Source organism: Mercenaria mercenaria, chromosome 17 (assembly GCF_021730395.1).
Source record: "Mercenaria mercenaria strain notata chromosome 17, MADL_Memer_1, whole genome shotgun sequence".
In the NCBI taxonomy this organism is placed as follows: Eukaryota; Metazoa; Mollusca; class Bivalvia; order Venerida; family Veneridae; genus Mercenaria; species Mercenaria mercenaria.
This window is the reverse complement of record NC_069377.1, coordinates 43864667-43889410: the sequence shown is the minus strand read 5'-3', so window position 1 is coordinate 43889410 and position 24744 is coordinate 43864667. Positions and strand designations below refer to the sequence as shown.

The 24744-nt window shown below is 35.0% G+C and overlaps 1 protein-coding gene across 1 annotated transcript; it reads right to left on the bottom strand.

The window, feature by feature from the left end:
* Positions 1-17367: 17367 nt before the first annotated feature.
* On the bottom strand, positions 17368-18842 carry LOC128549992 (uncharacterized). Its single transcript, XM_053527810.1, has 3 exons — positions 18743-18842; positions 18097-18306; positions 17368-17690 (listed from the first exon to the last, which is right to left on the bottom strand). The coding sequence occupies exons 1-3, from the start codon at positions 18840-18842 to the stop codon at positions 17368-17370; spliced, it is 633 nt and encodes a 210-aa protein (XP_053383785.1).
* Between the last annotated feature and the right edge of the window lie 5902 nt (positions 18843-24744).

Below are 24744 nucleotides of genomic sequence, written 5' to 3'. Positions count from 1 at the left end.
TCCGCGCAGTCTGGTCAGGATCCATGCTGTTCGCTTTCAAAGCCTATTGGTATTAGAGAAACTGTTAGCGAATAGCATGAATCCTGACCAGACTGCGCGGATGCGCAGGCTGGTCTGGATCAATGCTGGTCGCAAACCCACTATGTTGATTTTCTCATGGCACGACTCAAAATAAATAATGTCGTGACATTAATGTTATTCTGACATCATCTGAAAGAAAGGTTTTATTTTAACTTGGCAAAAACCTCAGTGGAATACTTTGACATGTCCCTTAAACAGGTAAATACGTCCTTAATCCGGTCGGGATATGCTAGAAATGCCTGTAGATCTGTTAGACCACTTTCAAGTGTCATGTTAATATTATTATTATACAACTTAAAAAGATTTAACGATTTTGGAAGTTGCACAATGAAATATTGTAGATTTACCTTCAGATAATATATTGATCTTTCTGTATGTGTTTGTGTGTCGTTGTCGTTGTTGCTTTTTTTCTTTTTGCATAAAAATACGATTTTTATAGATACTAAAAAAATGCGGTCTGCTGAAAAACACCGAGGCAGTTGCCTCAGTGGTTATGGTACTGTGTCTATGGAAACAAGTCATTTTTCGATGGGGTATAACACTGGGAGATAACTGAAAACAAGTTACCAGTATGGTGCTTGTACGTTACAATTCGACTAAATGCAAAATGAAGTTTTTCCCTAGACGAAAAAATCAATATAGGGAGATGAAAACAAGGAGGGTTGGGTTATGGTTCTTTCACTCGATACATCTGCATATTATGCCAAAGAGCTATAAATGATCATGCTGATCACTGATGCCATTCTTTTTGAAATCCATCGATAAATGAGTTACAGACCGGCCACGATATCCGGACGTACATACATTAAAGGGAGAAATTAAACAAGAGGGTCGTGATGACCCTGAAGTGCTCACCTGAGTAATATGAGCCACATGTTTCAAATGACAAACTGATGCTAAAATATTAGAAAATAGGTCAGTAGGTCGCATTCATTGTCACTGAAAGACAGACTTAAGATTGGTGTGCAAAACTGTACATGTCATCCAAATTTCAAGGCTGCATCTTAAAAGACAAGAAAGTAGGTCAGTAGGTCAAGGTCACAGTCAAGTGATCCCTAATCGCTTGGGTCATCAGGTAATTATAATTAAACAGTCTAGGAAATCGGACCTGATAATTTTTGAAGTATTTTTTCTTATATAACTCTTAATTATAACAAGTGACCCACAGGGCAGGGCCTCTTTTCAACCCAGGAACATAATTTGAAATACTTGTTAGAGATCCACCAGGCAATGTTACACACCAAATATCGAATGCCTAGACCTTGAACTTTCAGACAAGAAGATCTTTAATTTTTTTCCTATGTAAGTCTATGTAAAACTTGGTACCCTCAGGGCAGGGCCTCTTTTCACCCTAGGGACAGGCAACATACTTAATATCAAAAGCTTAGGCCTTGCAGTTTCAAGCAAGAAGATTTTTAAAGTTTTTTTCCTGTATAAGTCTATGTAAAACATGAGACCCCAGGGGCAGGCCTCTTTTCACCACAGGGGCATAATTTGAAATATTTTGGTAGAGGACCACAAGGCAATGCTACATACAAAATATCAAAGGCCTAGGTCATGTGGTTTTAGACAAGAAGATTTTTAAAGTTTTTTACTATATAAGTCTATGTAAAACTTGTGACCCCTGGGGCGGGGCCTGTTTTCACCCAAGAGGCATAATTTGAACAATTTTGATAGAGGACCATAAGATGTTGTCACATGCTAAATATCAAGGCTCTAGGCCTTGCGGTTTTGGACAAGAATATTTTTAAAGTTTTTCCTTTCTGTTGCCATGGCAACCAGAATTTTAAATGGAATTAAATTCTTTGAACAATTTTGAAAGGGGACCACCCAAGGATCATTCCTGTGAAGTTTGGTGTAATTCTGCCGCGTGGTTTTCAAGAAGATTTTTTTAGAAAATGTTGATGGACGCACGACGGACGACGGACGACTGACGAAGGACTACGGGCGACGGACATTGAGCGGTCACAAAAGCTCACCATGAGCCTTTGGCTCAGGTGAGCTAAAAATAGGACTGGTAGATTTATGGTTCTTGCACGCAACAGATCGTCATGTCGTGTTGATCATTTGTGCAGGTTTTTTTTTTAAAATTCATCTATGAACAGCAAAATTACAGAAAAGACACGAAACCTGTTGGGACATTACTGTATGCTGCCTCCCCACTTTGCCCTGCCCCCCCCCCCACCCCCTCCTTCCCAGATGGGTTGGGAGTGGGGGCATAAAAAAAATAGTACAGCGCAATAGACCAAACATCTTGCCTTCCACTAGCATTAAGACTGGCACATGCATGGCCGCACTTCCTTGTAGTTTAAATTTAAAACAACCTTCAAACCATGTTTAGTATACGACTCTAGACGGATGGAAAATGTAACTAGATGCCCACAGGCAACATGTCGAGTCCGCCCTTTGACTCCTAACTATGACCTTGACCTTCGAGATAGAGTCCGCCTCACCGAGTTAAAACATTCATGCCAAATATAAACATGCTTCCTCAATGCATGTCAAAGTTATGGGCCGGACAAGATCTGACATGACCTTTGACCTCCAATTATGACCTTGACCTTTGAGAGAACCTGGAGTTTGCGCATGCCACTCCGTCTCACTGAGATTAACATCCATGCCAAATATAAACAAGATTGCTCCATGCATGTCAAAGTTATTGCCCGGACAAACAAATCCGGACGGACACACGCACATACACCAAACAGCCATTTGGACAACTATGTCTTCGCTAAGCTGAAGGATGGCTCGGCAATAATATCACTATAATATACAATATATATCCAAGGACAAAATACAAAAGGCCATAAATCTTGCTTCCTCATGCAATCTGATTGAAACTTGCAGACAGCAGTTAACATTTCTACTACGTTTTATACTCCAAACCATGTATAGGACTTTGGACTGATGCAGACGGACAAACAATGCCAAAACTTGATGCTTTTGTAGGAAAGCGCATGATTTCCCCAATGCATAGTAGTAATAGGCAAGAAGTCAATAGGGGACAGGAGCGAAAGTCTGAAACACTGATGGTTGGCTGCAATAGGGATCATCTACTCAGTATGTCCAATTATTCCACGAAGTTTCAACATTCTGGGCCTAGTGATTCTGAAGTTATGGACTGGAAATTGATTTCCATGTTCTGACCCCTGTGACCTTGACCTCTGATCGAGTGACCCCAAAATCAATAGAGATCATTTACTCTGCATGTCTAATCATCCTATGAAGTTTCAACATTCTGGGTCAAGAGGTTCTCAAGTTATTGATGGGAAAGAAATTTCTATGTTCAAACCCTTGTGACCTTGACCTTTGCTCAAGTGACCCCAAAATCAATAAGGGTCATCTACTCTGTAAGTCCTATCATTCTATGAAATGTGAACATTCTGGGTCAAATGGTTATCAATTTATTGATCGGAAACTGTTTTCGATGTTCTGGTCCATGTGACATTGACCTTTGATCAAGTGACCCAAAAATCAATAGCGGTCATCTGCTCTGTATGTCAAATCATCACATGAAGTTTCAACATTCTGGGTCAAGTGGTTCTTATGTTATCGATTAGAATTAGAAACGATTTTCCATGTTCAGGCCCCTGTGACCTTGACCTTCGATCTAGTAAACTAGAAAACAAGAGGACCATGATGGTCCTGAATCGCTCACCTCTTCCCACATGACCCAGTTTTGAGTATGACGTCGTTTTTTCTATTATTTAACATAGTGACCTAGTTTTTGAGCTCATGTGACCCAGTTTTGAACTTGACCTAGATATTATCAAGATAAAAATTCTGACCAATTTTCATGAAGATTCATTGAAAAATATGGTCTCTAGAGAGGTCACAAGGTTTTTCTATTATTTGACCTATTGACCTAGTTTTCGAAGGTACATGACCCTGTTTTGAACTTTACCTAGATATCATCAAGGTGAACATTCTCACTAATTTTCATGAAGATCTCATGAAAAATATGGCCTCTAGAGAGGTCACAAGGTTTTTCTATTTTTATACCTACCGGCCTAGTTTTTGACTGCACGTGACCCAGTTTCAAAACTGACCTAGATATCATCAAGGTGAACATTCAGATCAATTTTCATGAGTATCCATTGAAAAATATGGCCTCTAGAGAAGTCAAAAGATTTTAATAATTTTAGACCTACTGACCTAGTTTTTGTCCGCAGCTGACCCAGTTTCAAACTTGACCTAGATATCATCAAGATGAACATTCAGACCAACTTTCATACAGATCCCATGAAAAGTATGGCCTCTAGAGAGGTCACAAGGTTTTTTTATAATTTGACCTACTGACCTAGTTTTTAAGGCACGTGACCCAGTTTCAAATCTGACCTAGATATCATCAAGGTGAACATTCTGACCAATTTTTATGGAGATCCATTCACAAGTATGGCCTCTAGAGAGGTCACAAGGTTTTTCTATTTTTAGACCTACTGACCTAGTTTTTGACCGCACATGACCCTGTTTCGAAACTGACCTAAATATCATCAAGATGAACATTCAGACCAATTTTCATACAGATCCCATGAAAAATATGGCCTTCAGAGAGGTCACAAGGTTTTTCTATTATTTGACCTACTGACCTAGTTTTGGATGGCACGTGACCCAGTTTCAAACTTGACCTAGATATCATCAAGATGAACGTTCTGACCAATTTTCATGAAGATCTTGTGAAATATATGGCCTCTAGAGAGGTCACAAGGTTTTTCTATTTTTAGACCTACTGACCTAGTTTTTGAAGGCACGTAACCCAGTTTCGAACTTGACCTAGATATCATCAAGGTGAACATTCTGACCAATTTTCATGAAGATCTTGTTAAATATATGGCCTCTAGAGAGGTCACAAGGTTTTTCTATTTTTAGACCTACTGACCTAGTTTTTGACGGCACGTGACCCAGTTTCGAACTTGACCTAGATATCATCAAGATGAACATTCTGACCAACTTTCATAAAGATCCCATGAAAAATGTGACCACTAGAGTGGTCACAAGCAAAAGTTTACGGACGCACGCACGCACGCACTGACGCACGACGGACGATGGACACCGCGCGATCACAAAAGCTCACCTTGTCACTTTGTGACAGGTGAGCTAATAATAGGGGTCATCTACTCTGTAAGCCTTATCACCCTATTAAGTTTGAAGGTTCTAGGTCAAATGGTCAATTGATCAAAAATGGATTTTGACAGACAGATGGCCCCTGTGACCTGGACCTTTGATGGAGTGACCCTAAAAACAATTGGGGTCATCTACTACAAGTCTTATCATCCTATGAAGTTTGAAGGTTCTAGGTCATATTGTTTTCAAGTTACTGATTGGAAATGGATTTCTATGTTCAGTTATGGAGTCGTCTACTCTATAAGCCCTACCACCTTATGAAGTCTGAAGGTTCTAAGTAAAATGGTTCTGAAGTTATTGATCTGAAGTGAAGTGTGACCAATGGATGGACATGGCAAAAACAATATCTCCCCCAGTGAGGGGGTATAATTAATAAACTAACTTTTCATAAGCTTGACATAAAGCACATATAAATCCCTCCTATTTTTTCATAATTTTTTTTACTGTGTGACTAAGTATACATTTTACTGACTGTATTTTTCCCCCATAAATACTGCCTAGGACTCACCAACCAGCTTTGTTTTACTATATACAACTGCGTGTAGTATTGTTACTCCAAGGGCCAGAAAGTTCCAGTCATTAAAGGTTTACTTTCTCACAAAAGAAAAAAAAAGAAAACTTCAGTCTGAAAATTTTATTTTCCATGATCATATTATACAGATGTACATGATAAAATCATCAGATACCTGATCATGACTTACATTGACAGATTAAAATACAATATACATGTCACAGTAAAAAATATGAACATAATTTCCTTCCTGCTTCATAATTAGCTCCCCTGCTTGTACAAACTTATGGACATAACATAATTACCTCCCCTACTTGATAAGAAAACAGAAAATGTTTAAATTCTTTTTATAGAAGTCTTTGATATTTACATTAAACCCTTGTTAACTTTTTGAATTTTTTTAAATTTTCCTTTTGAAAAAGAGGAAATTTTAAAAATATTCAATAAAAAAAAACAAAAAACTTTTAGAAACTATATACAAATATTAAACAAAATGCATGCACATTTCCCAAAAAAACGAAAAAGAAAACAAGGAAAAAAGTAATATGTAAAAAAAAATCACACCCTGTATTTTCATCCCAAAAGCCTGGTTTTTAAATTCTACCCTCTTTTTCCGGAATGTTTTTTAGTTTCCTTATTCATTTTTAAGTAAATAAAAAACCCCCATATAACTGTATAGCCCGTAAAAAAACATTCAACCCAATTCAAAAATATCTATGCAAAAAAATAAAGCTTTTGAAAATGCATTAACATTAAGAAGTTATCAATGGAAAAGCATTTTTAAATTCATCTAAAAAGTAAAAGAAGTGAAATTTCCCTAGAAAATGTTTCCCCTGGATTATAGCCCGACTGGTTATTCTCGCAGTGTGGGATTCATCTGATATGTATTAATTTAATTCTTATGTGTTATTATGTAAAAATTTAGAACAAATATGGTAGACTGTTTTCAGTTGCTGCAAGTTTATTAGTATGTCTCCCATTCCCAGGTTTTAACAAGAGGACCTGATGGTTAAATCGTCACTCTTCCCCATGCCCCCTTTTTGAGATGATGTCGTTTTTTCTATTATTTGACTAGTGCCTAGTTTTTGAGCTCATGGACCAGTTTTGAACATGCTAGTATTTCAAGAAAAAAATTTGACAATTTTCATGAAGATCCATTGAAAAAATATTTTGGAGAGGTCAAAAGGGTTTTTCTTTTTTAGCCCTATTGACCTGTTTTCAAAGGTACGTGACCCTGTTTTAAAACTTTCCCTAGATTATCAAGGGAATTTCTCACAAATTTTTCATGAAGATCTCATGAAAATAGGCCTCAGAGGGTCAAAAGGTTTTTTCTATTTTTATAACTCTGGCCAGTTTTTGACCGCACGGACCCGTTTCGAAACTGCCTAGATACACAAGGAAAAACTTCAGTCATTTTCATGAAGACCCATTAAAAAATTTGGCCTTAGAGGGGTCAAAGATTTTAAAAATTTTTAGACCTACTGCCCTAGTTTTTGACCGCAGTTGACCAGTTTCAAATTGACCTAGATATCATAAAGAAACATTGCCCAATTTATAAGCCCCTAAAAAGTATGGCCTCTAGAATGCACAAGGTTTTTATTATTTGACTATGACCTTTTTTTTAATGGCACATGACCCAGTTTAAACCCCTGACTAGATTTTCCCCAGGTGAAAATTTGCCCAAATTTTTCATAAAGACCCATTCAAGGGTTGGTCAGAGAGGCCCAAAGGTTTTTTCTTCAAGACCTATGCCCTAGTTTTTGTTGTAGGCCCCGTTTCAAATTGACCTAAAATTTCATCAAGATAAATTCAGAAAAATTTTACAGATCCTGAAAAATAGGGTCTGAGAGGCACAACGTTTTTTCATTATTTGACTACTGCCTACTTTTTGAGGCAGTGACCCACTTTCAAACTTTACCTGTATAAAAGATGAACATTCTGACCAATTTTTAAGATCCATTCAAAATGGCCTCTAAGGGTACAAGGTTTTTTATTTTTAGACTATGCCCAGTTTTTGGTACGGGGCCCCCCTTTTCGAACTTGACTAAATATCAAGATAAATTTTTCAGCCCAACTTTGACAGATCCCATAAAAAATATGCCTTTAGAGAGGTAAAGGTTTTTCTATTTTTTGACCTACTGCCCATTTTTTGTGAACGTGTCCACTTTCGAATTGCCCTGATATCATCAAGGGAACTTTCGATCTTTTTTCATGAAGATCCATGAAACATAGGGCCCTAGGGGGTAAAAGGGTTTTTTTCTATTTTTGCCCTATGACCTATTTTTTGACGATTTGCCCCTTTTGAATTGCCTAGAATCATCAAGATGAACATTCAGACCAGTTTTAAACGACCCCATGAAAAAAGGGCCTTTAGAGGGCCCAAAAGGTTTTTTATTTTTGACCTATGCCCTTTTTTTTAAGGACATGCCCCGTTTCGAACTTATAGATATATAAAGGTGAAGTTTGCCCCAATTTTCATGGATTTGTAAAATTTTTTGCCCTCTAGAGAGGTCACAAGGTTTTTCTATTTTTAGACCTATGACTTTTTTTTGGGCACGTGCCCCAGTTTCGAATTGACTAGTATCTCAAGATAAACTTTGACAATTTTCATAAAAACCCCACAAAAAATGTGACCTCTAGGTGGTCAAAAGAAAAATTTTACGGACGGGGGAAACGGGGGGAGGGGCCACGAACGGACAAAGGGGGACGGACGCTGCGTGATCACAAAAGCTCACCTTGTCACTATGTGACAGGTGAGCTAAAAATAAATGTGATTTGTCTTTTAGAAATCTGTTATAATTTTGAGGTTAAAGGGAATTAAATGATAGTCTTCGGCACTTTTTATAACCTCATTATTGTCTTTTTTAATCCTTTTATTTAAAAAAAAAAGTTCAGTTGTAATTAAAATTTTTAGTATTTTTCCCTTCAATTTAAAAAAAACAAAAAAAAATTCAAAGTCTTTAAATACCCATTTCATTGGAAATATTATTTTTCAATTAATTATGTTTAAAATAAAAAAGAAAAAAAAAAACAGTCTATTAAGTGATATGGAAAAAAGTCTAGTCCAAAAGTTTCGACAGGTTGTTGATTAATCTTAAAAATGGAAAAAATAGAAAATTGCAAAATGAAAAAGGCCCCCATCTTGGACCCATGAAAAACAGCCAGAAAAATTTGCAAAAGTATTTCCCCCGTGCAAATTCAGTATTTTTTTCAAAATTTTCAAAAAATTTTTTAATCAAATCCTACAGCATCCTGGCAGCAATACAGTGTTAAAAAAAACACTAGGGGAAAACATTTATATATATTTTAAAGCCCCATTTAAAAAAAAACAAAATGTACATTACTTGCTAAACTTCTCTTTTTTTAAAAAAATCTTTTACAAACCGAAAAAAAATTTCAGAAAAACCAAAAAAAAAATGTAAAAATTTTAATGAAATTTCCCTTTCATGAAAGTCAACTTTTTAAACCCCATCACTTTCTAGCAGAAAACATGTTTTTTAAAATAAAATTTAAAACATAAAAATTACACCCTTTGTCAAAAGAATTAAAACACAAAATGTACAAAAATTTTAAATGCGAAAATTTTTTAATTAAACACAGAAAACCAAAAATTGGCTAGAATGAGACCATTGGCCCCAAGGGGTTATACGTGGTTTGAAGACAGTTATGAAAGACATGTAGCTTTGCTGGTTTACTTTCAAACCTGAGCAAAAAACTTAACCAACCCCTGGGGGTTTCAGACTGCCCCCCAAAAACCAAGTTTAACTCAGGGGCCCAGTTATTTTACAAGAAAAGTTCTTACTCAACTATCAAAAAATATTATGAAATTTTAAACCAAAATTTGGAAAATATTTTATTTTGACAAAAATGTAAACAGGCCTGCCTTAATGTTTTTCCCAAAAGGCTGTCCAAAAGTGTTGGAGAGACAAAAAAAACCCAACGAAAATAAAAACTTTAAATGATGGTAAAATCCTACAATTTGTCTGCAAAATCTTTAAAATGGTACTTGTCTCTGTAAAAATTTCATTTTAAAACAGACCCAACATACCTTTTCACTACAGTGTGTAAATGAAGAAATTCTAGGTAAAAAATCTTTCAGTCAGAAAGCTATTTCGTTTAAACTTATAACCCTCTTTGTGATTTTATATTGAGCCTGGACAGGCCCAGTACACAATATGCCATTTATAAAGAATGTTTGAAAATTTCCAAAGAGCATGAAACATTTTATGCCAAACTCGAATTGTTTTTTAAGTTGCCAAAAACTTTGAGCTGGGGTTGATCTTGCTGGCAACGGTTAGTCTCTTAAAATTTCATTTCTGTGGGCAGTTAGTGCCCAGGCAGAATGAGATGATTCCCGGCGTGAAACCCCTTTGTCAAAGAACTTTTTTTGAACCGTATGGAACTGATTAAAAATTTTCTAAACCTTCAAAAAAAAGATATGAAATTTACAGAACATTTTACACACACATGATCTTTGTAAAATTATATTTTGAATGTATAAAATTCTTCACAATTTTCTAATAAATACACAATATATGTGCTACCTTCGTTTTGGGCATGTCCCCTTTTAGTTCGGGGGAAAGGGAAAAAATGTTTCAGCTTTAGAATGGTCAGAATGTTTTGTATACTTTTGTACATATGCTTCAACCAAGCTTTTTATCTTCATTGGGTTAATGTTCCCACTCTTACTGTGACAGATCTGAAATTAGAAATACCACAATAGCTCAGTTGCTTTTTTACCATCCAATTTTCGATTGTTTAATCTAAGCCATCCCAATACAATTCAGGGGATATGGTAACGTTCAAGTCTGAATGGTTGAGAAGGAAGTCAGACAGCACTCCCAACATTTTTTCAGGTAAAAGCGGGGAATGGGGGAAAAACCACTAAACCTTCCACAAGACATGGATGGTGCCTCAAAAAACCTGCAAAGTTTAAAACCCGAAAATGAGACTGAAAAATTTCGTAAATTTCAAAACTTGTTTCCCAATGCACAGAAAAAAGGGTTCAGCCCTGGTATATTGAGACGGGAAAGTTGGTCTGAATGGAGCGATGGATTTTTTTTATTCTTCTATTTTCCAAAAACACACTTTCCATCTTATCTATTTGGCCGTGCCATGGGAAAACCAACTTAGTGGGTTTGCAACCAGTATGGTCCAGACCGCCTGCAATCCGGGGGATCCTGCTGTTGCAACGTTTCTCAAATTGCAATAGGCTTTTGAAGCAAACAGCAGGACCCTGCCCAAAATGGAAAAGGGCCATGGTCTGGATCCATGGGGGTTGAAAAACCATATTTTGGGTTTTTCCAGGGCAGATCCGCGCAGTTGGTCGGATCCAGCTTTTTTGTAACAGTTTTTTAAATTGAAATGGGCTTTGACAGGAACAGCATGGATCCGACCAGGATGCGTGGAGGGGGCGGCGGGTCTGGATCCATGCTGGTCGAAACCCCACTATGTTTTTTTTCTATGGCAGGCCGTTGAAATTAAGTCTCAATTCCCCCTAAAATACATTAAAAATCAAATATTTTTCCAAAACAATCTGATAAAAAAGACTGTTCCAACACTGTTTAAAAATCTTTTCTTTCTTCCAAGGTAGGAAGCTGTAATGAAAATCGTAATTTTTTAAATTACTTTTCTCCATCCCTGATTTTCCCATCCCCCAGAAGATATGGAAGGCACATGTCCTTTTGACCAATGTTATCAGTTGAAAAATGCCAAAAAGCATACAGGAGTACATTATTGCATGGGAATTGCCAACTGCCATTATGGACCCACAACCTTAAACAGTATTTTAAAGATGCATGCCTCCAGCTTTATGTCATATTTTAAAGTTTTCAGAGAATTCATCCCAAATTCTAAAGATTATGATACTTTGACTTTAATCTGACGGCTAATCCCTTGAGGAAGGACCAGTGATTAGTCTTTCTTTGTTTTATATCACTAAGAATTATTTAATGTTTCCTTAGGCAAGCTTTCTGAGGATACCCTTGTTGTCTTTTGTGATTTTTTTGTGAGTAAAATTTTTTGATTCCCCATCTTTCCCTCTTCCAAAAAGCTCTTGAAATGTAATTTTTTCAGGTTTGAAACAGTAATTCCCCAATTTTTTTTTCCATTTAACACATACAAGTGCTCAATCTTTTGGAGCTTGACTTCAAAATTTCTCAAATAGCAGAGCTACTGTTGTCACCCTTTCGCAAGCATTTGTGTCCCCCGCAACGATGTTTTGTATTTAAGCAGGATTCTCTAAAACTTATTATATCACATTTCGAACTTAATACATTTATTAGGCATTATGAGATGACCTCACAACACCAGTGACATAACTAAAATTATGGCCCTTTTTATCTTAGAAATTTTGGTTAAAATTTTGCATGAAGCAGATTTCTCAAAGACTACATGGCAACATGCATTGAAACTTCACATACCTTCATCCCCATGAAATGACCTCACAAGGCTTTAGTTTTTATTTTCTCAAAGTTATGCCCCTTTTTAATTTGTGGAAGTTTTGCATGTAAGCAGGTTTCTCAGGATCTACTTGCTAATGCTTCAAAAACTTTCCGTTTGGCTTCATGAGATGCCCCTCATGGGAAAAAAATTTTTATACTTGGCTAACTTTTGATAAAACTATGCTCCTTTTTTTACTTTAAAAAGTTTCCTTAAGCTTTTATCGTTCATATGCTGGTAATGTTTGCATGGCCTTCCGATAGTCAAGCGCGCTATCATAAGATCTTGCTGACAGTTAGTTTATACACTCTTAAAACAAAAAATGTAACAGAATCTTCTGCTGCTGTTGTTGGGTTCAACAGAAATTCAATTAAACTATCAAATATTTTGGATTCCTTAGCATTTTTTTGTTTATGTAAAGTAACAAACAACTACCCATGATCAGAGATAGCGTACATCAATTTTCCTTAGACAAACTGCGTTCAGTAAGACATCAGGGAACAATGTTCCGTAACACCAATTATTACAACAGTTCCTTTTTAGAACATTGTCTAATGATTAAACCATTTAAAAACTAACCTTTTAAACCATGAAAAAAAAAATAATAAGGAAAAATTTTTTAATACATTCTTAAAAAAAAAAAGATTCTACACCTCCAATACTGCCCTGGCAGCGCTTTTTTAAACCTTATGTTTAATTGTAATTTTTTAAAATTGAAGAAAAAAAAAAGCCCGGGGGTTTCCCCAGGAAGTGTATGATCTTTACTTTTTTTTTAAATATTAAACAATAGGGAGATATGTTTGTATAAAATCTAATGGTTTTTATTTATAAAAAATAAGACAGGATCCGGTGGGCAGAGGCCGAACACCCAATTTTTTTTTGAAAAACGTGATTTTTTCTAACGGCAAAATTTTATTTAAAAAACAAAATTTAATCAAAAATTTTTTTGATCAAGGGAAAGGCTATAAAAAAGCAATTTATTTTAAATTGTTTTAAATTATGTTTTTGAAATAAATGGATTAATTTGAACGCTTAACTAACAGTGTTTTTCTAAAGTTTTAAAAATCCCCGCGCTATTAAAAATTGTATGTCATTAAAAAAGGGTTATTCTTAACAAAAACACGGTGATCTTGGCGCCCCCCTTGAGTATTTTTGAAGTTCCAAATTTCAAGACCCAAAAATTTGGGTAATAATAATTATAACTAATAATTAAACCACCCTAAACAAGAGAGATGAACCATTAATGGGTTTAGCAATTTTATTTTTTTTTTCTATGATACAAAGAATGCATATATAATTATTTTATTTTAAACTAAATTTTAAAACCCCCAGGAAATAGGAGTATAAAAAAAATTAATTCAATATGTAGGGTGCCCATTCATGCTGATGGTAATAGGAAAATAATGAAACTTAAAATTTCTTTATCTCATTAGTGTCTGCAGCTTTAGCCCCTTCTAAGGTAAGGCCATAAAAACAAATTAACTACTTGGAGGGCCATGGATAAGAATTATTTTAGAAAAAAAATAAAAAAAAGGCCCAAAAATCACTCAAAATGTTGAACCAGTTGATTTTAGGGGACACTGGGGTCCCAAATGCATCATTCTGACAAGTTTGGTCAAAACTGCCCAGTAGTTTCTGAGGAGAGCGAAAATGGAAGTTGTTAATGGCGGATGGACCATGGACGCAGAGTGATTGAAAAATTGGTGATTAAAAAAGTTATTTGTTCGAAAATATGAAAATTGTAAGTATTTAAAAACTTTTTAAATTTTAAAAATCCAAAAATGAGCGAAAAAAGTTTTAAAAAAAAAAAAACCCCCAATTTCCCTACAAAACGATGTAAAAACTTTTGTTTGGGCCCCACTACCGTAAACAAATGTTAAAGCATACGTCCCGGGGACTCTCCTTGCTTGTTTTTAAGGATTTTTTAGTAGGAGTCCTTTAGGGGGCTATTGGGCCCATTTTGACTTTTGCATAATATTGATATTGTGAAAAATTTTTTTGGTTTTTGGAACTATTCTTTTTTGGCAATTTTTTAAAAACCCCTTTTTAAATTTTGGGGCGATAATTTTTTAATTTTTTTTAAAAATTAAGTTTTTTGGGAAAAAAAACCATTTTTTTTAAAAATTTTTCAGGGTTTAAAAAAAAACTTAAATTACCAAAAGGGCCCAAAAATTTTAATTAAAAAACAAAAAAAAAAGGGGGTTTGGGTTTAAGACAAGGGGCCCACTGTTTTTTTTTAAAATTTTTTGTTTTTTTTTTTAAAAATTGGGGTTTTTTAAAAAATTTTTAAAAATTTTTAAAAAATTTTTTTTATACTGAAAGGCCCCCAGGAAATTTTAATTTTTTTTCTTTTCCCGGGGTAAAATTTTTTCTTTTTTTTTCTGGGCTTCCCCTTTCATTGGCTTTGGGGAACAATTTTAAAATCTATCCCCCAATTTTTTTTTGGTATTACTCAAAGGGAAATTTGCCCGTTTTTTGTTCCCCCCCCCAAAAATGTCCGTTGGGTTTAAATTTTTAAAAAGGGTAAAGCATTTTTGAAAAGAGAAAAAAATTTTGCCCCGGGAAATTTCAAAAAAAAAAACTTTTTTAAGGTTTTTAACCGCATAAAATTAAAAAAGGGACCCAAATTTACCCTGAAAAAACTGTTTGCCTTTTATTTTTTTTTTTTCCTACAAGGAAGCCTAAACTTTTTCCCCCTTTTTTTTGTCTTTAAAAAAACTTTTTTTCCCCCCAAATTTTTAAAATTTTTAAAAGGTTTTTTTTTTTTCAAAAAAAAATATTTTTAATCAAAAAGTTTTTTTTTTTTAAGAAACAAAAAATTAAATTTAATACTCAAAACCTTCAAAAAAGTCTTTATTTTAAAGTTAATTCCAAATGTTGAGGGGAAAAAGTACTTTCCCAAAAATTTGGCTTTTTAAAATCAACTTTTCTGTATTTATTAAAATTAAAAACTTTTTAAAAAACTATTGATTGTTAAAGGGAAAAACTTCGGCGATTTTTTTGGATCTGACTTTTCTATGATGTCTATCGGGGGCACTCAGTATCGCAATGACGATTTTCGTGTACGTTTCACCCTAGTACACTTTACTGTTTAAAGAATACCAGTACCCCCAAAATTTTAAAATATAATGTGTTATTAAATTCTGTTGAAAAATTTTAAAATTCATCTGGTACATTATTTTTGCATACATACTGAAACATGCCCGAATAAAATTGGTAGAACAACAGCAAACAGGTACAATCATCTAATTTTGTTGTCATAAAAATTTGGTTTTTTTAAACCTAAGGGGTATTTCAAATAAATTGGCATTTCAAATTTACAAAAAAAAAAAATGAAAAATTTTAACAGTCCATTAAGTTTTTATTAAGAGGCAAACCATGAAATCTATGAAAATTGTCCATCGTAAACAGTAAGATTTTTTTAATGAACTTGATTACCTTTTTTTTGTTGGTCATATCCATGTGATGAAGGTACTTCCTGAGTTTCAAAAGGGCTAAAAGTGCACATCAGCTTTTTCTTTAAGTCATTTCCGGGTTTTTTTTGTGCTTCTTGATTTTTGTCCAGATTTTTAAAGGGTTTTTTTTTTTAGAGGAGGTTTTGCTTTTATCTTTTGTTTTAAATGGCGAATCTTTCTTTTCCTGATCTTTCACATCTTTATTTTTAGTTGGAGTTAATGTTTTATCTTTGGGTTTTTCTTTATCTATTTTCACATCCTTTTCATGTAGTTTTTGCATCTTTTTATTAAAATCTTCTTCTAACAAATCTTCAGGATTGTCAATAAGGTTATCAAAATTGGTGAAAAAATGGGGAATTCAAAATTTTTTTCTTTTTATGGGGAAAAACCGGGCCTTCAACAACTTCAGTTGCATCAACCCCCACCCTTTAATCCGACTTTTCCCGTGGCACAAAATGGCACTTTAAAAAAATTTCACTTTTATAGGGATTCCAGATTTGTTAGAATCCACAGTCTCTGACTCACCTGAATTCTGTCTTTCCTTGGACACTACCATTAATTGAGCTTGTGTGTTCAAAAGTTCACTTATTTTTTCTAATTCATTCAAAAAGGCTTCAGCTTTCAAGCGATTTTCATGGTTAAAAGAAAGAAACCCTTCACCCTTAACCATAACTGCAGTTGAAATCAGTTGGGGAATCTTTTGGGATACCGCCCGGTAATGTGCCGTACCCCTCCTTGCCCGACCCAATTGTGAGACTGGTTTGGTGGGGTGTTAGTCTTTGGAAAAACTCTGGTTTTGTTGATCAGGAGGTGGCATAGACATTAAACTTGAAAATTTTGGTGGGGAAAGGAAACCCTAATGAATTGGAGGGGGGGGGTTTTTATGTGGGGCAACAATGATTGGCAACGGGGTGGAGGGCTTAGGGTTGGGGCCCAGGGAATTAATAGGTTTGGTCCCCGGTGGAGGCAAATGTCTTGGAGGGTTTTACCCCTTTTGGGATTTGAAAAATATTTGGAGGAGGGGTATTGTTTGATAGCAATAACATGTGGAGGGTTCCCGGAGTGAAGGAGGAGGAAATGGGGGTGTCCCGGGGGTTAAATAGTTGGGGAAGGGGGTTCGGTTGGGGGGGGAAGCCCCTCAAAAGGACCATTTAATGGATGACCTGGGAAAAAAAGCTGGAGAAGGGATTTTTGACCCCAAAATTTTTGGGGTATTTGGGGTTGTTGTGACCCGCCAACCAAACCCTTTCCCTCCTGGATTGCAGCCCCTTTAAGTCTTGGGGCGGCCTGCCCTTTTTGGGTGAAATTAGCTGCCCCTTTTGGAGTGATTGTGGGTGGCAAGCCCTTGATAACCCGGGGGGTAACATTTTTTTTTTTACGGTACCGACTAGGTGGGCCCTTTTTTGGTTTAAAGCCCGGAGGAGGACCAGTTTTTCCCTTGAAAATGGGGAGGACCCCGAAGTTAAATTGACCGTCCCCAAAAATGCCTTGCCCGGGGGGCATTTGCCTGAAAATGTAAGGGGGACTTCCTGAAGGATCCCTTCCCGGTGGTGGTCCCTGTGGTGGGGACCCGGAGGGGAGGGGGAAAATGTGTGAAGTCCCCACCCCGGAGGGAAAGGAGGAGTTGGGGGAGACTGGGTCTGGCAAAGGGGAGGTGCGGACTAGAAGTTTGTTGGATTGCGGATCATAAGCATTGCCACTTCCCAATTGTTTTTAAAATTTTGTCTCTTGTTTCTTTTTTTCTGCCCCAAAAACTCATCCTTCTGTATACTGAAATTTTTCTGTTTTCCTCTGGGTAGAATCAAAATCATTTTCTTTGTCGTTTGCCTCAACAAATGGAGCAGTGACTTCTCTAGCACTACTGTCCTTCACTTCAATCCTTGAAATAGTTTCTATCTTTCCAGCCACTGGTTCTGGTTCTTTCTCAGACTCACTTGAAGAAACTTCGTCATAAGTCGGTTTCTTTGGGGTGGGGAGAATTGACAACACTTCATTCTTTCGCTTTTTGCTTTTGGTTTTTTTTTGGGGGAGGTTCGTTTTTCTTTCAGAATTCCCTTCTTGTAAAGGGACTTCTTGATCTGCCGAAAATATCTACCTTATCTTCTGAATGTTCCCTGCTTCTTTTCCTATCTCTACTATGACCTCTACTTCTATCTCTACCTCGTTTTGAGCTCCGTCTCTTCCCCACTCCAATCCTTCCCCACTCCCTTTTACGACTCCATTCTTACTCAAGTCTCATCCTTTTTTTATTCTTTTTCGTCTGCTTTTTCTTTTTACGAGACCTTTCAGGAGACCATTCTCTAGATCTTGATCTACTTCTTTCTCTTCGTTTTCTACGAGACCTCTCTCTTGATCTATCCCTATCTCTTGATCTAGATTTTGATCTTCTTTTTTCTCTAGATCTAGACCTATTCCTCCTTTCATGAGATCTACTACGAGAACGAAGCCTTTTATGTTTTCTTTCTCTTTTAATGTCTTTTTCACTTTCTTTCATTTTTTCTTTATCTCTTCTTCTCTCTTCTCTGTCTCTTTTCTTTCTTTGTCTCTCCTCTTCCTCCCATACTGTTCGATCCTCTGTATTCTGAGACACCTGAATCACTATTCTTCTGTCTATATCAGATTCCACTTTTTCATCATAAAATCTATCTCTCTCTTTATCTACTTTCCTCTTTTTCCTATCCCTTTTCTTCTTTTCTTTTAGTCTAAATTCATCATTACTTCACCTTCCCCCTTTTTTTCTAAAATATTTATAAACAGATCACCTTTTTTTTTTCCCTATTTTCTTTAGACCTTCTATGCCCCTCTTTCAGGTTTTCATCTAAAAATAACTTTTCTTTGCTTTTCTTGCCCCCTTTTTTTTCTTTTTTTTTACCAAAATCAGCATTACCCAAAATTTAAGATCCATTCTTTATCAATTTCCTCATTTTTGAAAAGGATTTCCTCCCCAAAAATTTGTAATTTTAGGAGTTTTTCATCTTTACTTATTTTTTTAAATCTTCACTAAATGATATTTTTGTTGTACTACATTTTCATTGATTTTTAAATGTAGGTTTGAACTTTCCAGGAATTTTATTTTTTTTTAAATTTTTTTCAGACTTAAAATTTTATTTTTTCTTTTGAACCCGTTTACTTTCCTTAGATAACTTGATTAAAATTTCCTTTTCGGACTTTTCTTTTACATCTTTGTCTGAATTAACTTTTTCTGCTTTTAATTTTTCAGCAGATTCCATGTCTGATTTCTCTAAATTTGATTTTTCATGCTTTACAACTTCAGTTTGTGTGTCATCGCTTTTGGCTCCACTTTCTTTTTTTGCCTTTGAAAAAATTCTTCAATTCTTTTGACATTTTTCAAAAGTTTTGGAAAAGTCCTTGTAAAATAACTTTCAGAAAAATTATTTCCCCCCCATACAATTCTTTTTCAAAAAGTGTTTTTCTTGATTTTCAAACGGTTTTTTAAATTTAAAAAAGGTTTTTGTTTGTTTCTGTAATTTTTACCTGGAGATTTCTTTTGTGGTTTTATTTTTTTCCTAATGAACCCATCTTTCAGGAGCTTTCTGCTTTTTGCAAATGAAATTTCAGGGTAGTCTTTTTATTGACTCTTTTTCCTTTATCCCTTTCTGCTAAAGTTCTTTTTTTGGTTCAAGTTTACTAAAAATAGCAGAGTCTTTGACTTTTGAAACCTCTGCACGTTTTGCAACACCAGGTGACTTTTCTGAAATGCCTGTTACTTTAGTTACTACTTCAGCTTTGCCAGGGGGGCCCCTTTACTATCCCTTTTAATGCTTTCTTCCTTTTCAACATTAAACAAATATTTTTATTTCCCTTTTTAATTCTGTCTTTTCCTTTTTATTACCCTTTTTTGATCAGCTTTATTGTAGATACATCTTTAGACTTATCAGTAAGTCTTTTCCCGAATAAAATTATCTGGGATAGTGGGTCTAAATTTACTTTTAGCTTTTATTTTTGTCATTAACTTCATCTGCACCCGACTCATCTCAAATTATCGTTGGAAAAGCGGGTCATCTCTTCATCCAAGGATTGTTTGAGGTGACTCGACTTACTTTCCCAGCGACAGAGAAGAGAATGGAGGTTGGTTTTTTGGAGCTCTCAACAGAGTGAAAGATGATTTAAACAGATGGAAAAATGTAGGATTTTTTTCAGAAAACTTCTTGGCAGTTTTCGTGGGGTTTTGTAGGTTTTGCAGTTAAGAACCCGTGATACAAATTGGGAGTCAAAAAACGGCAGAAACATGAAACAAAATTTATCTATCAACTTCTCAATTTATTTAAAGTAAAAGTTAAAAGGTAACTTTGTAAAAAATCTGCCATGTAACTATAACTTATAACAACAGTAACTTACTATCAGAATATTTGCCAATCACTGCAAATTACTTTTGACTACTAAAATTCCCTAATTCAGAAGAAAAATTTTTACTTTTCAATTTTTAATAATTCAAGGGGGCCCTTTTCCCAAAAAAAAAAAGACTGTCTGTCTGATTTTTCAAACCTGGGCCCAGACAAATACCCCTTTTTAAAAATATGACTAAGTTTGGGGAAAATTAAGATGTTTAATTAATAAGTCGACTCTTATTTTTTAATTTTTGGGAAATTTATTCAAGGGCCATAACTCTGACAGGAACAATTTGGCTGTTATAAAACTTGTCTGATATATTATGCACATAAAATCTGTCACCAACTTTGGTGAACATTCAATAAGAAATACTCACTAGAGTGTGAACACTGTTAAAATTTCACAATTTAGTAAAACAAAGTCATAATCCAGAGCCACTGAAACAATCCGTGGTAACCCAAGTTTGTGATGCATTACGCCCGTTTGTGAAACTGGATCAAAATGTCAAGTTAAAGGCAGACACAGTCGAATTTCACCCAATTTTTCTTGTTCAAGGGGCGTAACTTGAGAAAATCAAGGAGGATCTAGTTGGTAATCAAACCGGACAGAGATATTATTCCCATTAAAATTGTTAGCAAGTCTGGTAAACACTGGATAAGAACTGCTCAACTAAATTGCATTGATCTTCAACACTTCATTTATATTAAGCCAGCAGAATGGTAGATTTCAACTTAAAATAATATAATTAATTACATTTTTGTATTGAAACAAAACAACAACTTGTCAAAGCAAAGATGCGTTCATAAAGCACGAATGAAGAAAAAAAACAATTTTCACTGTTTTTACAAAAAGTACTTTTTAATAAAGTTTGTTTTTTGGGTTTTTTGCACCAATTTTCAAAAGTATTTCGTTATATGCAGAAGGGATTAAAATCCCTTTTGTTAGGGGTTCTATACCCGTATAAACCAGTCCCTATAAATAGGAACTTTATATACCTTTTTTTATTTTTGATGAAAACTTTTAATGGAAGTTGTGCTCTTGAACAACTGATGTAAATGGATTTTTTTCTATTACATTTTTTTTTGTCGGTTTTATGTACATGCAACTTAGGAAAAATAGGTTTTTTGCTCCCGAGGGAAATTTGAGGGAAAATTTTTTTTCAGGTTGGGTATTTCCCACATGTAGAACCAACAATCTTCCACAAGCTCCAGAGGAAGTTTGCAGGAATATTATTTCAGGTTGGGTATTTCCCACATGTAGAACCAACAATCTTCCACAAGAAAAGTGTGTGTGTGTTCGGGTTTAATGCCTTTTTCAACAATTTTTCCGACATGTAAATGAAAGTGGATGACTTCCTCACAAAGGAAGTATACTACATCCCAAAAGCAAGCTTAAACAAGAGCTGTCGGAGACGCGCGCTCGACTTTCGAAGAATTGATTGAAGAATGGGGTCAAATATTTCCAAGATTTTTTGACAAAAGAAAACAATGGATTAAAAAAAAATTTTTTCCCGTATTTTTGGATTTCGATAAGTCTTGCACTAAAGTGGCAATGGTTTTGACCTGATGGCAAATTGTTATTAAATTATATGTTAGGCACACAACTTGTATGAAAAGTTTAAAAAATTTCCAATCCAAAAAAAGGGGATAAATTTAGTCAAAAAAGTTGACAGGTTAGTACACTTGCCCCAGATGGAAATCATGTTGATTAAATGTGTTTTCGTTTCAAAACCACGTTCAAAAATTTTTTACAAAATGTCAAAAACCCAAAAAAGGGGGCCCTAATTCAGCCAAAATAGTTGTCAAAAGTTAGTCTTTGCCCGGATGGAAATATATGATAAAAAGTGTTTAAAGTTTTTTAAAACCTATGTCAAATAAACTTGAAAAACTGGACTATAGAAAACGAAAAAAATTTCCAAGTTCAAAAAGGGCATAATTCAGCCAAAAAAGATGACAGAGTTATTACTCTTGCCTATTTATAGAGAATAATACTGAACAAGATATAAAGTTTCAAAGCCTTGCAAACCCCTTTTCACAAAAAATTAAAAAGGTACGAAAACTTAACCAAGATTCTAGTCAGAAGGGGCCATAATTAGCCAAAAAGATTGATGGGGTTTTGTATCTTGCCCACAACTGGATATGGTGATGGGAAAAAAGTGTTGAAAGTTTAAAATTTTCTCAAAAGGGTTTGTCAAATGTAGACTGGTCGAAAAAAATTAAAAAAAGATTTTAAGTAAAAAAAAAGGGGGATAATTTAACCCAAAAAGCTTGAGGAGTTTGTATTTGCCCACAATGGCATGGTGTGGTAAAAAGTGTTAAAGTTTCAAGCTTTATCTCAAAAGCTTTGCAATATGAAACTGGTACGAAAACACCTTTTAAGTCAAAAGGGTTTAAATTTAGTCAAATGCTTGGCAGAGTTATATCTCTTCCTATAAAAATGGACAGGTGTGGTAAACAAAATGTTGAAAGTTTCAAAGCTTTATTCAAAAGATTTGTCAAAAGGTGGAGGTACGAAAAACTTAAACCCGGGTGTGGGGCCGACGCCGTGGTGGGAAGTGGTAGCTTCTTTTCTTCGAATAGTCGGCTAAAAAACACAGAAATGTTGGGCAGTGAAAAAGCGATTAAAAAGGGCCCTTTCAAATATTTGTTACAGGAAATGAAGTACCCGATACTTTAACAAAGAGAAATTATCAGACCCTCTCTTGGATGGTGACATTTTTTGCTGCTATGATAAATTTTTTTTGACCTGCATGATAGACAAGTAGTCAAACCAAAACCGTTGCCCCGTTGCCCTGGTAATGCTTTAATCCTATCTTTTCTTTTTTTTTAAATGGCAACCTAAAAATATTTAAGAAAAACTAAAAAATAGATATTATTGAAACAAAATAAAATATAGGGATATTTGTTTGTTTCATTAAAGATCTTTAAAATATTTCAGCGTGAACACCCCTATGCAATATTTTCATGAGTGGGGGAGTCAAGAGTGAAAAGTAAAATTGTTGTGTTCACAAAATGAAATATATTTTTTTTTCATAAATAAAAAACAAATTTTCTTCTTTTTATGGGGTTTTTTACATTTAACAAATTAGACCTATTTTACACCAAAAATCACATGCATTGCTCATGACATCAAATTTCATGACATTACAAATAGTTTAAAAATTAAATAGTTTTAAAAAAAGTTCCAGATTCTTTTAATTTTTTCAGTTGGAAGTCATCTAATAAACCTTTATCTTTGTGTAGGTATTCATAATATTCTTTTTCAAAGGTATTTTAGCAAAGAATCTCCGATGTTTATTCATTTCTTTTGCATTCAAGTGTGTTCTTACAAAGTTTGGGCACAGTGAAAATATCAATTTATGCATGATAATTCCCGTATTTATAAAATAGAGGGCCCTTTAAGGCCCCGTACATCACCTGACCTAGGAATCTCAAGTTAAAATTCTGACCAAATTTCTTAAGATATGGTCTAAATGGGCCTTGAGTGTTAACTAGCTTTTTCTTTGATTTTACCTGGTGACCCAGTTTTTGACCCTTTTGACCGATTTAAAAGGACCCTTTAGATCATAAGATTAAAATTCTGACAAGTTTCATGAACTACGTGTTAAAAAAGCTTTTCCCTTTATTTTTTCCTAGTGATTCTTTTTGCCCCTCTGACCCCGATTTGAACTTGACCCTTTTTCTAAGATTAACATTCTGCTAAATTTCATTAAGATAGGTATAAAGTGGGGCCCCTAGAAAGTTAAAAAACTTTTCCTTTGATTTGACTGGTGACCTAGTTTTTGACTCCCGATGACCAGTACGAATTGTCCAAGATTTATTGAGAGTAACATTTGACCAAGTTTCATTAAGTTGGGCCAAAAATTTTGGGCCTTTGAGTGTTAACGCTTTTCCTTTGGTCTGACCTGGTGACCTAGTTTTTGACCCCGGAAGACCCAATATCGAATGTTAAGATTTTATTGAGGGTAGCATTTGCCAAATTTCATTAAATTGGGCCCAAAAATTTGACCTTAGAGTGTTACAAGCTTTTCTTTGTCTTCCCCGTGAAACCCAGTTTTTGACCCATAAGACCCAGACTAGAACTTGATTAAAGTATAAAAATTAACATTTGACTGTTTCTGAAGATACAGTTAAATGGGCCCCGGTGTTAAAAAGCTTTTTCCCTTTTATTTGACCTAGTGACCAGTTTTTTGACCCTGACCCCGATTTTAACTTTCCTATTTCATCAAAATTAACTTCTGCTAAGTTTTATTAAGATTGGTCATAAAAGTGGCCTCTAGAATGTTAACAACTTTTCCTTTGATTTTTACCCGGTGACCCAGTTTTTGACCAGAGACCCCCTTCCAAAATCGTCAAGTTTTTGAGGTAAATTTGCCAAATTTCTTTAAAATGGGCCAAAAATTTTAACCTCTAGAGTGTTAACAAGCTTTTCCTTGGATTTGACCTGGTGACCTAGTTTTTGACCCCGGATGACCCATATCGAACTTGTCCAAGATTTTATTGAGGGTAACATTCTGACCAAGTTTCATTAAGATTGGGCCAAAATTGTGACCTCTAGAGTGTTAACAAGCTTTTCCTTTGATTTGACCCAGTGACCTAGTTTTTGACCCCATAAGACCCAGATTTGAACTTGATCTAAAGATCATCAAGAATAATATTCTGACTAAGTTTCATGAAGATACAGTCATAAATGTGGCCTCTAGTGTTAACGAGCTTTTCCTTTGATTTGACCTAGTGACCTTGTTTCTGACCCCATCTGACCCAGATTTGAACTTGATTAACA

Bases quoted from the DNA above. Each gene is read 5' to 3' on its own strand.
- LOC128549992 (XM_053527810.1), bottom strand. From the start codon at position 18,842: ATGGAATCTGCTGAAAAATTAAAAGCAGAAAAAGTTAATTCAGACAAA. The intron at 18,307-18,742 runs GTAAACGGGTTC...TTAGACTAAAAG, and splicing joins AATCAAGTTATCTAAGGAAA to AAAAGAAGAAAAGGGATAGG. The intron at 17,691-18,096 runs GTGAAAAAGACA...TATTTTCGGCAG, and splicing joins TAAAGAAAAAATGAAAGAAA to ATCAAGAAGTCCCTTTACAA.